Source organism: Cheilinus undulatus, linkage group 5 (genome assembly GCF_018320785.1).
Source record: "Cheilinus undulatus linkage group 5, ASM1832078v1, whole genome shotgun sequence".
NCBI lineage: Eukaryota > Metazoa > Chordata > Actinopteri > Labriformes > Labridae > Cheilinus > Cheilinus undulatus.
The window spans coordinates 32,060,807-32,077,964 of record NC_054869.1 but is presented as its reverse complement, the minus strand read 5'-3'; the positions used below and the strand labels follow the sequence as shown (position 1 = coordinate 32,077,964).

The window sequence follows — 17,158 nt, the reverse complement described above, 5'->3', positions numbered from 1 at the left end:
CAGGTTGACTGATTTGTCTGGTATAAAGGGGACTGATATCACAAATCAATCAATCAATACATGACCTCATCCCACCCAACCTTTAAAATACATGACATCACAAATGACTTAGTCCTGCAGACCTCTGACTAAGCATCGCATGACTTAAGAATTTTTAAAGTCAACTTTCATGTGACAAAAGTTGACTTGACTCCGACTAGTCATTGATGAAATCATGAACGAATCTACAAGAGAAGGGGATAGTTTAAAATAACTAACAATATATACAGTATATATTGGGAATCATAATCCATATACTCCTAACAACAGGCAGCTTACAAAGATTTTTTGGTGCGAGTGCAAACAACAAAAAGGCTAATATGATATATAACAGAATTTACAAAAAAAAACAAAAAAAAAAAAACAACAACAACAACACTGATGCACTGTCTAGATTTCTACAGTAGAACTTTATGCCTTACCTGCCATGTTCTTGCTGTCCATTGTTCCATTTTATGTTAATTTAGCCTTTATCTAATCCATTTAGATATAAGACCACCTAAAAAATGCCCTCTAAAATCCTAAGTACTGCTCAGATCACTAAGTCAACACAGACATGTATAGTTTTGACACTAGCTCAGTAGGTCAGCCTTGTGTAGTTAAAATTGTCGGGATGTTCCCTGGTAGCTTACTTGTATTTGAACTTGTATTGACCATGTGTTTGGTTTTATCAGCATTTAAGACCAAGTTAAGTTTCTGCAGACAAGACTGAAAAACACTCAAAGCAGATTAAAAACTCAAAGGCCTACAAAATGTATTAACAACAAAAAAATAATGGTGCTATCTGCTTAAAATAATATGAGGCATTTGACAAGTTATCACAGACTGTTGACATAAATAGAAAATAAAATAGGTCCTACAAATGAATATTAAGGCACTCCTTTAGGACCTCCAGAGAGGAGAAGGTGGATCCAGCCATCTGAACATTTTGCCAATCAAATAGTTGGCTAATTATGATGCTGCTTGGTATGACATGCCAATGTGATGAAGCACATTTATCAGTAAACTGTGGTCTGCAGAGTCAAATACCTTAGATAAATCAATCAAGAGCTACACACTGTCAATGCCCAATCTTGTGATGAATGACTGGTCGACTTCAAGCAAAAAGAGTCATCACACAGCAGTAAAACCAACTGGCCTATGCAGCCCCTACCTCTGACTACATACTACTCTGAGATATGAGGTTAGCTGAGCCCCTTTAACAGCTTTTCACTTGGTGGAAACAGACTGTATGTGAGTGTTGTCTGACTCTGCTCCTCCAGACTTTAGACAGTAGGGCCTGACTGGTATGAATTTTTGGGGGCCGATACTAGCATTTGGAAAAAATAAATTTAAATATACGATATATCAGCCGATTAAACTTTTACATATATTTTTTAATGTAAAAAAACCCATCCCCACCCTCCAACCCATCCCTGCAGGTCGTGACTATTCCTCTTAGGGCTGCCTGCGTGAGCGTAATATTATTGTAAGATACTCCACCATTATGTTTATTGTGTTGTGACTGACTAAGCTAAAGTTTTTAGCTAGCTAATGTTAAGCTAGATAATCCTAAAGACTCATGGACAAGCAGGTTGAACTAAAAAAAAAAGGAAACTTAGGGAGTTTTATTTCGAAAATTATTTCTAAAAATATCATTGACACGAAATGTTCTCTTCAAAAAATCTGATGCTCAGCCAAGCTGTTCTGAGCTCTAGTCTCTCATGGAAGTAATCAGAGCGCCCTCTACTGGACAAATAATTAGGGATGGGACTGATCCAATCCAATATCTGTATCGGGTCTGATATGGACGTAATTAATAGATCGACCAATCTATATACCGATAGAAGTGGCCGATCCAAATCCACCCTACAGTTCGCGATAGACCATGAACGCACCGCAGTCTAACACGAGACAGTCTATGTGTAACTGAGCTAGTATTAGTTAAGGATGTTCTTAGCGGTATAATTACCAAGTCGATTAAATGTAAATCTATATTTAGAATAGTTAAAACTAGTCTAAAGACGAGAGAACAAAAGAAGAGTGGGTGTGACGTTAGCCCGATAATACTCTCTACAGCGTGGCTAGCATTGAAAGCTAGCGTTGTAGTAGTTCAAATAAATTTGGAATACATTTAAATTCAATTCAAATTTTTTTTTTTTTTTTTTTTTTTGCTTTTTAATAAGAGGAGCTGGGTGGTTTACTACAGCCTCATGTAACCTCACACATTATACAAACAACGATAATAATTGTAAAAAAGAAAAAAAAAAAATATATATATATATACATATATATATATATATATATATATATATTTCCCGGAATCAGTTGGTATTGGGTTGGAACTGAAAAAAAGTGGATCAGCGCATCCCTATAAATAACAGAACGCTGACATCATGTCTAGGTAAAACAAAGTCATATTCCCGACATTTTAATAGTGAAAATACAAGTGTTAACATCGGCTGCAATCAGCCTCGGGCCAAAATAAACAGCACAAAACTTTGGCATTTCAATCGCACTTCTACATGCAGAAATCACCTTCTGCCCCCCATCTGGAGTTCTTCTCCGTGACTAAGGTCATCTGCAAACAACAAATTTAGACATTTCAGTGTGAAATCTCCACATGCTGTACCTTTCAATCAAAGTTAAATCAAATGAATAAGTAAAACCTTTTTTCTTACATGAAGTAAGTCAGAAAAAATTGACGCTTGTACTTTAAATGTTTTTGATTTATTATTTGGGTACAATCATTTATGGTTAATCCCTCGTACCTTCTTCATTTGATGCTATAAAATTGTGTAAGACACCATGATTGCCTCCCCTACAGGAGAAAATCAAGAGAAAACAGAACAAACTCCTAAACAATAGTAACTGAACTTCCAAATCAATGAATTTCTTCTTTAAACTGACTCAAGAATCTGTTCTGCTGCGAGCTAAACTGTCTTGAGGGATTTTTGCTGCTGTATTTGTTAGTTTAATGTGTTTTTAGTGAGAAGAAGCTGCTGCTCTTCCAGCAGATCCCCACTGCTCAGACTCATTCTTCAAAAGTGCAACAGCACCTGCCAGAGGGGCATTTTGTCTTCATCTTCAAACCACATGAGGCTTACAGGCCATCTTAATACAGAGCCTTTGTCTTGAGTATTTCTGGTTATCATAGTCACATACGCATCTTTTATAAATGAGGGGAAATTTCCTGTGATATTTTTAAGGCCATGCTGAAGTGCGAACTAGCCACAAGGTGCAGAGAATTCAATTTAAAGGGTGTGATCACAACATCTCAGTGTTAACAGCCTGGTAAATGTAACAGGGAGTTCTCACTATTAGTCTCTGATGGTTGGTGCATGTGAGAAATGTTGGTTAACCTACACTGCAGAGATGACAGTTGTAGAAGGAAAAAGAAGTATTGTTATAAAACAGCTGCAGAGGTGCAGCCTGACCGGGCTAGCTTGAGAGTTTTGAAGAACCATAGGATAGGTTTTACCTTTTAAAACCACTAAATATGGGGTGACACTGCAGTCTTAATGGCCTTTAAATGACAAAAATTAAAGGCTGAGCAGTAACTGCTGGGAATCTGGCCTCTCACTTTGTTGAAGGCGTTACTTACTGGAAAAGAAGCATGAGGTACTTTTTTAATTTAACACCTTGAAACACCACAATCACTTACTACATGGTGCACCAGCACCACACCATCATATTGCTCGCACAGCACCATGTCCTCTCATGTGAGAACATTTGCAGTTGCTGCACACATTAATGTGTGTTGGAAATGACTATACCTACATCAAAACAACGATCCCCCAACAGGAAGTCACAGCAGGATCAGTCTTCTGGGTTTGATGATCAGTGTGACTCAGAAAACTCAGGGAGGAAACATGAGATTAATTTGCACAAACAGGCCCTTTGAGTCAAACATGGCAGGGGTCTGCTGCTCATCAGGCAGCAGCTTAAGAAGCAGAAAAGAAACACAGCACTTACAACCTTTGATCCATGTTAAATGAACTCCTGTGAGACTTGACTGATAAAAATTAAGTATTGTCACAATCATTGTTTACTTTTATCCTATTAAAGATCTTCATCATCTGACAGACAGAAAAGAAACGTAATTTTTGAAATCCTTTCAATCTAAACAAACTGCTTTTCAAAAAAACAAAAAACCCAAGACACTCAGGACATAACTAAAAGGCAGTTGGACAACTCAGATCATCAAAAGCTAAAATAGAAGTGTTTTTGTCAAACTTCTGTGAAGAACATTAAATTACAGCTATTCTATGCTACATTAACCTGGCAAATCTGGATAAAGCATCTTGTTTCAACTTACAACAAGGGGTGCAAAATATTGGACTTATGCCAATATCTGCCCAACATCTGAGATACATACCAATATTTCCTCATTTTAACTGATACTGAAATACTGAAACCCATTCAGATGCACGCCCCCCCTCTTTTAATTGTAGAACACTAAGTGTCTCCTGTACAAAGGGAAGCTGAGTCAAGGGGAGCAGAGAGAGGAGTGGGTCTACTTCTGAAACAGTCACAATAAAATAAAAAGCTCAATTCTGGTACAGCACAGACCTGGTGTTCTTTACAGTAAAGGATGTTTGTATATCAGTATCATTATAAAGGTATAGACTGAAATGAGTTTGGAAATACTGGCAGAATGATTATTTGCAAAAATCCAGTATCCCGCATCTCAACTTGAAACAAGATTTTTTCTTGACTTCTGAGTGAAATGAAATTAGAAATTTTTTAACAGAAATTGGACAAATATATTTGCTTAGATGAGTTTTGCATTGCACCTCTGAGAAACCCTGGGTGTTCAATATTTGCTAACAAAATTTTGAATCCATCAGAACGTATGCTATGTGGCATTGTGACAGTTCTTTTGGCTTTATTTAGGAAATAGGTGGAGCAAGAGTAAGGGAAGATGCACCAAAGAGCACAAAGACCAAGATTTGACTCTGCAACTAGTGCACCATAGACTGTGGCATCTGTATATGAGGGTCTGCATTACCAGCTGTGCCAAACCAGCACCACATTGTGACAGTATTATGCATCGATGTCTGGGAAAGAGAAATAGGCCAATGAGAAGTTTCCAAAGCGACAAAATCAAGTGGTACTGAGGGTGTGAAAAATAGTTAACACTTTGGCAGTGGAAGATTTAGCCTTTTTTGGGCCCTAGGTAAGACTTGTTTTTGGTGTTTTTAAAGGAAAAAGTAAAAGAATAATATATCAGGATTCACACAAATACCTGAAATAACCATTTACAGCTTGCTCTTATACCACTATAACATGACCTAGTTAACTTTATATTCCATGCTTTAATGTGTTAAAATTCCAAAGGGCCTGAGTACAGGCCAGTGTAGGAGAAAAGGGTAGTTAGTGTTCAGGGCTCCGAGTAGTCCGGGGACCCAGACACTTTGCTTAATGGTAAAGTCCACCTCTGCATTTTGATGGTGGTATTTTGTTATTCCAACACAGATTTTGCTTTTCTATCTACATTTATTTTTCTGAATGTTGACTGCAAGCTTGTTTCAGGGTTAATTCAACACTGTAACAATTTCATGTTACATTTAATCAATTTCAAAACAGCTTCACTTTAATAAAGACTGTGAGTAGTAATCAGGAAATCTTGCAGCTCTAGTAAACAATGCAGGTATGAAACTTAACCTGAAGTGCAGGAGCAGAGAGCCACCTTGTGGACAGTAAGCACCCAGTTCACTTCCACCCAACACCTTAACACTTAACTGTTTATCTCTCTTAAATCAGTTCAAACAAACCTGTTGGGACAGGCGTTTGGGTAAGCTGTTTGCAGATTGTCTGCATTTTATGTAGGCAATGTGTATATCTGCCATGCTTTTTAATGTGAATTCAGTTCTGCACATTTGGAATTACATGTTGTGGGTGGTCACCTCATCAAAGTGCATTGATTCCTGTGTTTTGAAAAATTTTAAGATCTTTGAAAGAGGACACTGTATGTCTGTAATATTAAATAAATGTACTCAGTTACAGCTTTATTAGAACACATCAGAATGACTAATACATCGTAATTAAACAGAGCATGTGTAGACAAGTCTGTCAGTGACCTAAAATCCTCAACAGCTTCAGGAAATCTGATTAATTGAGTCAGTTCGTTCACTATCTGCGCAGTACATGTAAGAAGTGTCTCTTCAGTGAGTCTGCAGAATCCTAGAGGAATCTAAGGCATTTGGGGCAAAGCTGCACAGACAATGGAGAGCTATACTTCAGCTCCTCTTTCCAGCTGGACCTCACCCAACTCCAGCCACTGAAGCCCACAGAGTACAAGTCGGCATGGCTCAGCACATGGACACACATGACAATTTCCATCAAATTTACAAGCAAGAGTCCTAAAACATATGTAATTACAAGCTCTTTTTACAGATTGGTTGTAAACAACCAGTAGGTCTTCTGGGCAGACACAAAGAGGTAAAGTAAAAGGAATCTGGATTGAACCAGAGCCATATAGTCAGTGTTTGCTTATTAAACACAATACTGTCATGTAACTCCACATTAGGATGCTGTGAAAAAGACAAAATTAAAGCAAAAATATTTAAGTAGCATAGCCTTATACAGTGCCCAGCAGTTGACTCCTTTTGTTTTTAAAATTTTAAAGTCATGATGGGTCTTAGATATCAGTTCCAGTCATACATATTATATATATATATATAAACAATGTAAAGCAACTCCCTCTTCAAACCACGAAAGAAACTCCTTGCAACCATTGAACCTAAAAGTGAGGGCTTTATTTCAATCCTTGGGTCATTTCTTTGAGCATTGAACTCCTTACAACCATAATAGACTTCCAGATAAGTTGCAGGCACCTCTGAATGTGTGTCAAAATCTTCTCGGCAGACAGGCCCCTCTGGACCCTCCTCCACATAGCAAACATAGTTCCCCTCTTCCAACCAGCCACAGCTACTTGTAACACTGCCCACACAAAAATTGTCTGACAGTAAGCGATGGTGCCAGACTTGGAAGTTAAAAAAAAAAAAAAAACGGTTAGTGTTTAAATATAGAGCAGCATTGCAAACTCACCCTGAGGACGCGGTTGGCTGTAATAACAGGAGGCTCGTCGTTGACAGCTGTAACCTGGATGTACACCGTCTGTGCTGCACTCTGCTTCCTCAGGCCTGTGTCGTTTGCCACTATGGTGAAGTTGTCAGATGAGGTTTCGCTGCTGTCGTGCACGTAGTAAATAAATTCATGCTCCACCTGATTAAACATAGCAGACATAATTAGGAAACACCTGAGATAAAGGACTACAAATACTATTTTAAAAAAGGGAAGAAAACAATAATGATGTTTGACTCTTGGGTTATCTCTCATTCCATGTGATAGCACATGAATAAGGAAAAAAATAACACATTACTTTTAGTATTTGTAAAATTAATTAGTGTAATAATAATGAGGGTAACCTCAGGGTGAAGACATTCCAGATGGGATAGGTTAGGTGTAAAAGAGCTAAGAAAGGGAAATGCTGTTTTTATCAACCTATTAGTGCGCAAACATAATAAGTAGGGATGACTATAAAGTAACAAATGTTGTAAACATGCTTGTTGAAAGACCTGAAGCTGAAAAAGCATATTGTTTGGAAAAGCACAAAAAGACAATACAAGCTTTAGGTTACATTCAAGCCTGAAAACAACAACTGCACTAATATTCAAGCTGCTCTGAGTGACTTTGGGTTTGTATCTAATTGCCTAAACTGACTATACATTTGTAAATAGTGTTTACTTTTTCAGGGCTGTCAAAATATAAAATACATTAACTGCGATTAATTTCGTAATTTCTGTAGATAACCATGATAAAATTCAAGAGGCATCTGGCTGAAGACCTCTATGGTGGGTCGGGAAGTGACTTAATAACCCTTGTTGTGCTTTCTCTTAGTTTGCGGTATCTTTAATTTCATCCCCCTTACCCTAACCCTGACCTTTAGGGTCTGGGGGCCTAACCCTAATCCTCTTTGGGTTTTCCTAAGTTTTTTGTTGTGTTAAATTTTAATTTGTCCCCCTCAGTCAATTTTTGATATTTATTCATAAAATTCTGCTGTTGTGAAAAATAGCCACTTATCATAATCTCTGACAGAAAAAAATATGTCATTGAATACATCATTCTGTATCTGGCTTGGGTAATATATGTCACTTCCCGCCCCACAGTCGAGGTCACTCTATTGTAGAGGTCTGCAGCCAAACGCCCCACCATAGAGGTCTGCTGCCTGATTATCCAGATTATTTTCACGATTTTGCATGCAGGACTATTTTTGTGTTGTTTTTCAACTGCCTTAAACTAGGGGAAAAAAAAGTGCACTAGTCGTGCATCTTAATTAATTGCAATTAAGTCAAACTTAAAATGTCATCCTGCTTACTGATAAGGAATCCCTGCAGTGGAAAGTGTAAAAAAGGTATCCAAGAACATGGAAGATGGATTTATGACCAGAACAATCACATTCTGCACCTCTCTCCTATCTTTCATCATCTCCTCCTTCTCTCTTTCTTCACCTCCCGCTCTCTTTCTCGCCATTTCCCACTTCTATCTTTCTGCCCTTTCCTTCTATCCCGTTACAACCCTAGCACAGCTTTAACAGACGGCTGCTCAGCATGAGTCTAGTTCTGTTCTGTTAAAAGTAAAGCCTTCCTTGTCAGTGAAACTTTGCTAGATGTTGCTTAGTGCTCAGCTCATAGTGGATTAATGTTGGGTCTTTATTTATAAATAAGACCAGAGTGCAGTCTAGGTCTGCCCTCTTTGAAAAGTTTCTTGAAATGACCTGGGTTATAAATCGTCACCATACATATTATTGATTGCTTGACTTGCTCTACAACAGCTTTCTGAGGCATTTATAATTACAATTTAGTATAATAAATCTTGTCAATGATCACTTCTTTTTTGCTCTTGCAAGACATAAAAAGACATTGCAATTATTTTTATTCAGTTTTAAAACCCGGTTAAAACTCCTCACAGGATTTTAAAATTATCTATAAATCAATCCACCAAATCATTCTTAAATTAACAAAACTGTCAAAATGTTGACTTGACCATCTTAAATTATTAATTCTACAAATTCAGCCTCAGTGTCTTGCTAAGGTCTCTAGGTATGAACATGAAAAATGACATGAAATCTACTTATTTACTCATTAGACATTTGTAGTCAAAGACAAATCTCCCCATGCAGGGAGACAACACATGACATCGTATCGTATTGTATCGTATCGTATTGATTCGTATCATATCCCACCAATTGATTAATTGGACACATTATTAAAAATAACAGTTATTTAGTGGGACTTTTTCTGGTGCAAGTATGGTAAGAAAATGGGTAAATAATAAAAATAAAAAATATTGTTTCAGAAATGTATGACCTGCATGATTTCATATGTATTCGTATTAAACAAAAGCATGAAAATGTGCAAGAGCATCTCACCTGTCTCCTGCTGAATGAGGTTAAGGGTATACCCGGGTGTCGGGAGTGTTCGATGTGACCATGCTTGGGTGGCTGAGTCAAACTATACAGGAAATTAATTCCAGCAAAGTGTTGACTGACAACTTTGAGCACATCCTGGGTCAGTGCCTTCGAGGCTCCCTCGTTCAGCGTGAAATTAGAGACCTGGAGTGGGATGAGGCGTGGGATAATGTCAACAGACATCCTAATGCCAGTGACGTCAGTGATCCCGTTGGTGGCATCAAGGACAAAAGTGTCGTTGACTTTGCTGGGCTCCACCTGCATGTACTGGATGTTCCCACTGTTAACGTCCTTTTGGGTAAATGTCTTGACAGGGGAATGTTCAGTTCCGATGTAACGCTCCTCAGCTTCCACAAAACGCCGGAGAAAGCCGTGAGACGGCCCTGCCGTGACTGTGAATACAATCTCGGATGGCAGGTTGTCCTCATGAATGACCTGCATCAATCAGAGAACATATTCAGTGGTTAAATTTGAAATGTTCCATGTGTCACTGTGGTTTAGCTTTCCTTTTGCTCTCAATGTAACATGGCATCATCATAAACTGGTCAGTTTCTACCCTTTCAGCAGCCTTTAAAGACAGAACAGGTACTACAACCTTTTATCAGAACATATTTTCCTGTCTTTAAGGTAAGATAAGCTGCTGCATGTGTTGTGTTTGTTTGTAAACAAAACTAAACAAAAAGATGCGGGCTGTTAAAAGAAATAATTTTAGAGTTAATAATCAAGTTTTTGAGGGAAGATAAAACATGACATCGTAACTACGTTAAACATAAAATCAAATACTAGTCCTTCTCATATGGTAAGAAAAGATAACCCTCCAAAATATCCATCATTCACATGAACTTTGACTAAAAATTATCAATCTGTCCCTATAATTAGAAACTCACCTCCAATATAGTCTCATCTATCTTTGCTGGCTTCCCTTCTTCCACCAGTAGCATGTTTTGATGCTGCACGATGGGTGGCCTCTGATGACTTTCAAGATAAACCTTCACACTGATTCTCTCTGTAAGCCGCAGGTCTTTAGCTTTGACTGTTAAGTTGAAGCTGTCTGCCAGATGTTTGCTGTCATGGTGCCGATACGAGATCAATCCATCCTTTAAATCAGACTGCGAGAACGTCTCCACTTTGGTTCCATTGAGATAGAGTCCACCATACTTAGGAACTTCATCCAATGTGTATATAACCTCCTGGTCATCCCTGATGTCCAAATTTGTTGTGACACTAAAATTACTGGAGGTAAATGTGACTGAATGCCCCTTCTGAACAAGGAGGCCAGTGTTGTTAGCAACTTTCAAGAAAGGATCATGTGCACTGATGTCTAAAAGGCTTGAAACAAAATGTTTTCCATCGGAGACAAAGAGCACAAACCTGCCAGTGCTAACACCTCTGTGAATGAACAAAACTCGCTTTTCTTCTAGATCTTTTTGTTTGAACTGGAACAGCCGATGAGTGGTGTCATTGACCAGCACCAGGTCACCCATTGGGATCCCACGTCGAGTGTAAATCAACTGGCCATCATCAAAGTCAGAGTCTGCATCATGATAACGGAGATCATTTATAGTTAGTAACCTCTGTCCATCCCTTACTACATGAAACACTTTATCAATAGCTCGTACAGGCTTTTGATCATTGAGCAGCTGAATAGTTATGTTAAAAGTTCCTTCTTTAGATCCAAGTTCATCCTCAGCAATGGAAGATTTGAACCCTTCGCTAGTGGAGGCAATGAAACTAAACTCATCTTGAGTTGTTTCACTGTCATCGTGGATGTACATAATCCGTTCATCTATGATGTCCTGATTACTAAAGGTTAAGATGTTACTGTAGCTAGCATTGGAGTTTGACTGGCTAATACGGGCCAGCTTACCATGCTTAGGGCTTGCAGTGACTGTGTAATACATCTCCTTTGTGCTCAAAGTCTCTGCAAACAGCTCATCTTTCGTGATGAGTTTACTCTCTCCTTCCAGAAGTGAGAGTCCAGCATTTTTCATAAACACACTATTGACATCAGCCTTAATAGAAAACTGGAAATCATAGTTTTGTGACTGAGCATGCTTGGAAACCAGCTGGAATTTAAACCTGTCACTGGTATCTTCATAAGGCCTGTCGACTAGCTCGTAATGTACTTTCAGATTTGTGAGATCTCTTTGGCTAAAGGTTGAGTTCTTTCCCAAGACTGTGGTATCCAACAGGACTTTTCCCTTCTTTGGTATAGTCAAAACACGATAAAACAGTTCATCCTCTGAGAGGTCCACACCTTCAGCTGAAGCTAAAAGACACTCAGAGTCCAGTGTCACTTTTCTAATTTTATCCAAATGTAACATAACATTTCTCACCAGATGGTACCGCACCCATTTCACTTTAATTGGAAAGACTATTTCAGTTGTTGCCCTTGAAGCAACTGTGACTTTACTCTTAAAGAAGTCAGTGGCATTGATTGTCTGGATTTCTTGAAAAGAGCTAACAAACCTCAGGCGTTCTTTTTCTAGAAGCCTTTGGGAAAATGAGTCAGTCGGCCTCCATTCACCACTTGAGTGAAGTCTCTGGAGTTCTCCATACTGAGGTGGTTCAATGATATCATACCTGATTTCTACAATTTGTTTCACAGCATTGGTTTGTACAGCCAGCTGCTTTGTGCCAATTATAGCTGCTTCTCCTTGAATAAGCTGAAGACCTGTGTTGTTGGCAATCTTATACTCCAGAGCTACTGCCATGACTCTTAGGACCACGGTGTTGCTAACCTTTTCCCCATCACTGACTCTAAAAACGATCCTTGAGTTTCGCACTCCGGTGTGAACATAGTACACCCTCAATTCCTCCAAGTCTAAATATGAGAATGAGGTCACTGCCTTGCCAATGTTGTTTTCTATTTCCAGATAACCTGCATCAGCATTCAGGTTACCAAGCACAGAGAAGACAAGGTCTGTGTTGTTGCTGTCAATGTCTGTAGCCTTTAAAACATCTGTTGTCAGGCGCTTCTTTGAGTGTTCCAACAGGACAAAGAGGTTCCCCTCAGGGAGACTCAGTTCAGGGGCGTCATTGGTTGGTGTCACAGTGATATTATAGCGGTATAGCTTGTTGTCTTTCAGATAATTAGGAACTTCCTTTCTACTGCTAGAAAAAATTGAAAACACAAAGAAGTCATCCAGTTCCTCTGAGCCTCCGTGAATATACATAACTCTTCCATGCCAAAGGTCCAACATGCTGAAGGTGTTCTCTTCTTGGTCCTGGTCAACATCAAGTCTTAACTGACCACGAACCGGTTGTTCCTGAATTTTAAACATGATCTGAGACTGTCGAATCCCAAGCTTCTTGAAGTCCAAGAGTACCTTTATATGTTTGGCCTCCAGTGAAGCTCGACCACCTTCTGGAACTACAAGGTTTTTAAGCTGCATAAAATTTGAACCATATCGTCTGTCAAAACCCCTTGCCAGTGTGGACATGAAAAGTGATGGTGTTGGTGTCAACAAGTGAAAGAGGGATGCAGGAGTACTTGTTGGGCTAATAGTGGTCGACGGATCTGGTGCTTTCTCAGGCTCACAACCAACTGAGATATCCTTGGTGACTACGGTGTTGGAGAGACCCATCTTTGCTCTGTTGACCTCAATGTTCTTCAAACATCCCTTGAAAGAACCACCTCGAACACGCTTCCCAGAAACAGAGACTAGTCCCATCTTTCTGACTTCTGATCTGGTGCTGTCATCAATACCGCCAACATAGAGATAACCTTTAAACTGAAGTCCCTTTGAATGAGAGTTAATGCTGCTTTTCACCATCTCCCCATCAACAGTTAACTCAAGGCTTTTGGAACTGAAAAACAACTTTATTGAATGCCATTTCCTGTCATTGATGAATGTGAGGGAGCGGAGCTCAGTTTTTTTACCACCTTTTCCAATGATGGCTACTGGCAACCCTTCCTGAATCTCCATTGCCACAAAGTCCCCTTCTCTGGCAGAGTTGTAGAGGATAATTCCCTCCTTGGCTGAAGTGTGCACGATGCATTCGAATACAGCTTCCTGCTGGGCGTTCCAGGTTGGAAGAGAAATATAAGCCCTGGAACTGAAGAAGCTGATTGGGTCTTCCTCAGTGGCAAAGAACTGGGGACTACAGCCCAAAGACACCTCATGGACATTCTTGAATCCAGTATATGGCCTCAGTGATGAAAGCAAATCATGTTGATTGAAAACAACCTGGTCCATGCAGCCTCTGAAGCCAACCGGGTCCCTAGGGAGGTAAGGTCTATCCAGGCCTCCTGAGCCTCCAACAAAGAGACCATCCACAATGTTTAGATCATGATGGAAGCCTGGCATCTTTACAGTCGTGTGGGAGTTTTTGTCTACAGTCAGAGTGACATCTTGCTGCACATGGCTGATATCCACTGAGTGCCAGGCCAGGTCATTGAGCTGGGTGCCACTATCTGAATGTAAAACTTGCTCCCCAGATCCGAGGTCCACTTTGAGCTAAGAGAAGAAAAAAAAAGTACACAATAAACTGATTATGTTTCAGGAATCAAATGAGTTCTTTTATGCAACCAAACAGCATCTTAACACTTACAAACATTTTCAGTGGTGTACCATATTTTTGGTGGGGGCAAGGAATCTCAGAGTTGGTCTATTGGCAATAATTGGGAGGGTCAAGATTTACTCTTTATAGGTGTACTTCAAACACTGAGTTAAATGTCTAAAATGGCTAATTAAGGCATAAAAACAGATTTTGATCATCCACATAAGTCCATGGGGAGGACCCCTGGTCCCAACAGATCCAACAACAGCAGATCCAAGTCCTTCAAAAAGCCCCAAAATATCTTCATACCATGTAGATTATAGTGAATCAGATTCCTATAGACAAACTGAAAAATACATAGGGGATCACTAGGTGGAACTCTTGCGTGCTGCAGTATATAAAAATGTATGATTTGTGGCAGAACAATGGATAATGCACCAACAGTTAGCATACATTTTTCATTTGTATAAGTTACACTCAGCCCAGAGATATGTTAAAATATTTAGGTGTGGTGACTTTGAGTTGTTATGCTCTTCTAAGAGGTGATGGGCAAGTACTGTTGGGTATTTATATTTCAGATTTGTCCTGTAGTTCTCTAGCTTTGTTACCTGAAAAGAGATGCTTCAAAATATATTATTCAGCCATGGTGATTGCTTTAGGCTAAATGGGAAAAGGCCTTATCTTGGTCTTTGCCTGGGGACTTCGCTGTAATCCCTGGTGGTAGAATGAGTTACCCAACCACTTTTGTCCACATAGTCCCTTTCTACTTCTGAGAAAGTTTTAGAGCCAGATCTCTGTGAATAACTCTGCACTTGGTAGTTTGGTACCAAAGACATCGTTGATTTCCATGGCATTGATAATGATATTAGGGTGTCATGATGATGATTATTTGCCATTTTGTTTCTCCGATGATGATTTTTTTTAACCTGCCACCATACCCTGTTCATTGCCACTAGTACTGCATGTTGCCAACCCCTGGTCTAGATCTCTGCTTGTACTGTACTTACTTTGGGATGTATGTGACTGTGGAATAGGGCATCTACTAAATGAAATTGTAAAAATGTTATAACTAACAAATTAACAACGCAATCATCCTTTGAATGAATCCGGCTAATATTACAGTTCCCGTGATTTTTCCATTAGCACTTTTTTGCTTTGTTTTAGAGTGAAGATTCTCAACAACTATTGCATTAATGGCTATTTTATATGTTGCAAAGGTCTATATTGCTCAGAAGATGAAGCCTACTGCCTGCATTGATCTGCCAACTCACCAATGCATTTCTTATCCCATAAAAAGCCTCTTCATCTCACTGGTGGACTGGTAACACACTAAACAAGTAATTTGTTTTTTTAAAGAAACACTCCTGATTATATTTATTGTCCCTTAATTTTTCTCTGTAGCATCATCATGGAGTTGACTTTTGGGAGTTCGAGGTAAGTAGGGATGCACGATAATTATCGGTACCAATAAATTATAGGCTGAAATTGCAAATATTTTATAACTATTGTATTTATTTATTTATTATTCCGATAATAAAAATAGTAACCAGTAAAACCCACTAATAATTAAGGCATATGTTATTCTGAACGATTCTTTTCGCGGACCAGAGAGTTTTTTCTCATACCTGACAGTTTCGACTGCTCACTTGCAGTCTTCCTCAGAGTGGTCACGTGATGTTGCTGTGACGTGTCTTGTCAGCTGATTTACACAGATTTTTGGCGCTGTCTTCAGCTGACAAGACACGTCACAGCAACATCACGTGACCTCTCTAAGGAAGACTGCGAGTGAGCAGTCGAAACCGTCAGGTAGGAGAAAACACTCTCTGGTCTGTGAAAAGACTCATTCAGAATAAATTCTCAGTAGACCGAATGAACCTTATTGGACTAAAGCATACGTTGGCTCCCCCACAAGACTATACATTCTGAAACAGTAGGTGGCGTCACGAAACGTGGCCTGCCATTTAGCCCCACAAAAGGAGATGCCTCCGCTGCGCTGAGACCACAGTGCAGACTAAACATAGATTTACTCATCTTTATTAGAGGTTTTACATGACTAGTGTGGGAGTTTTTGGTGTTTCAGAGGACGATAACATGACTGTGTTTGTAAAACATGCTCTGCATAAAATGTAAAGAGAGTAAAAACTCCTCAAGTTTTAACACAACAGATCTTATAAGTCACATGAGTCATCATCCTAATGATGGAGTATTGGTGCAGTCCATTTAATCTTGGAACTCGGAAATGTGAAGAAAAAAACACTTTAAACCAAAGTATGTGGTTTCCTAGTTTATGATGTACCTTGTTTGGTACAGAAATGTACTAGTTAAAGTAAAAAAGAATAAATAACAGTTCTGCTCACTATATATTAGCCCATCTAACCCCCAGATGTGAATTAATACATAAAATAAACTTCTTTATAATCAACAACTGAAAATAAAATATCTGTTCTTATTGTTATCGGCCATCAGGAGCAAGAAATTATCGGTTAAAAATTACTTATTGTGCATCAATGGAGCTAAGTCATTGGCAGCTTTTGGATAGATTACCTTTAAATACAGAAGATATTTATGTTGCCCTGTGAGATGAATTGTAACACTTTTACTCATGATACCAAAACTAAGACATCTTTTGGCATCTAAACATCCTTTAGCCTGTTTTAAGCCTCAAAGGAACTCTACCAAAGCTACAGAATTGATCATTAAAAAAACATGTAGATAGAGGTTGCTACTGCTTATGAGAATTAATGAGGAAAATCTGTTTACATACTTAAAACTGGAAAAGCGCTTGGAGAGCACACCATTAGCCCTATCTCCCAATAGTAAAGAATCCTTTAAAAAATTCCTGGATCCAGGAAGTGATCTGGATCACTCCCAAAATCTAATCAGTTCTTTCTTATGTCATTTCTGACATTTCCTGAAAATTTCATCAAAATCTGTCCATAACTTTTTGAGTTATGTTGCTAACAAACAAATTAGCAAACTAACAAACTCTGCTGACACATAACCTCCTTGGTGGAGGTCAAAATATTAAAATATGAAAACATTGCATAGCAAAATTCAGATTCTGTTTGCACTCCAGCTAGAATAATTCATATCCATATGACTAAAGACATATTTTTCTGTACAAATTGAATGATTAACTGCAGACACTGTGACCCCTGTAGA

General features: G+C 38.8%; 1 protein-coding gene across 1 annotated transcript in view; it reads right to left on the bottom strand.

Moving 5' to 3' along the window:
• Positions 1-17,158, bottom strand: part of cspg4ba (chondroitin sulfate proteoglycan 4ba) — a 41,429-nt gene that overhangs the window by 18,603 nt on the left and 5,668 nt on the right. Inside the window, exons 3-5 of the mRNA XM_041787114.1 lie at positions 10,381-13,953; positions 9,455-9,928; positions 7,072-7,248 (exon numbers count right to left, since the gene is read on the bottom strand). Coding sequence (XP_041643048.1) covers positions 7,072-7,248; positions 9,455-9,928; positions 10,381-13,953 — 4,224 coding nt within the window. The remainder of the gene's footprint in view (positions 1-7,071; positions 7,249-9,454; positions 9,929-10,380; positions 13,954-17,158) is intronic.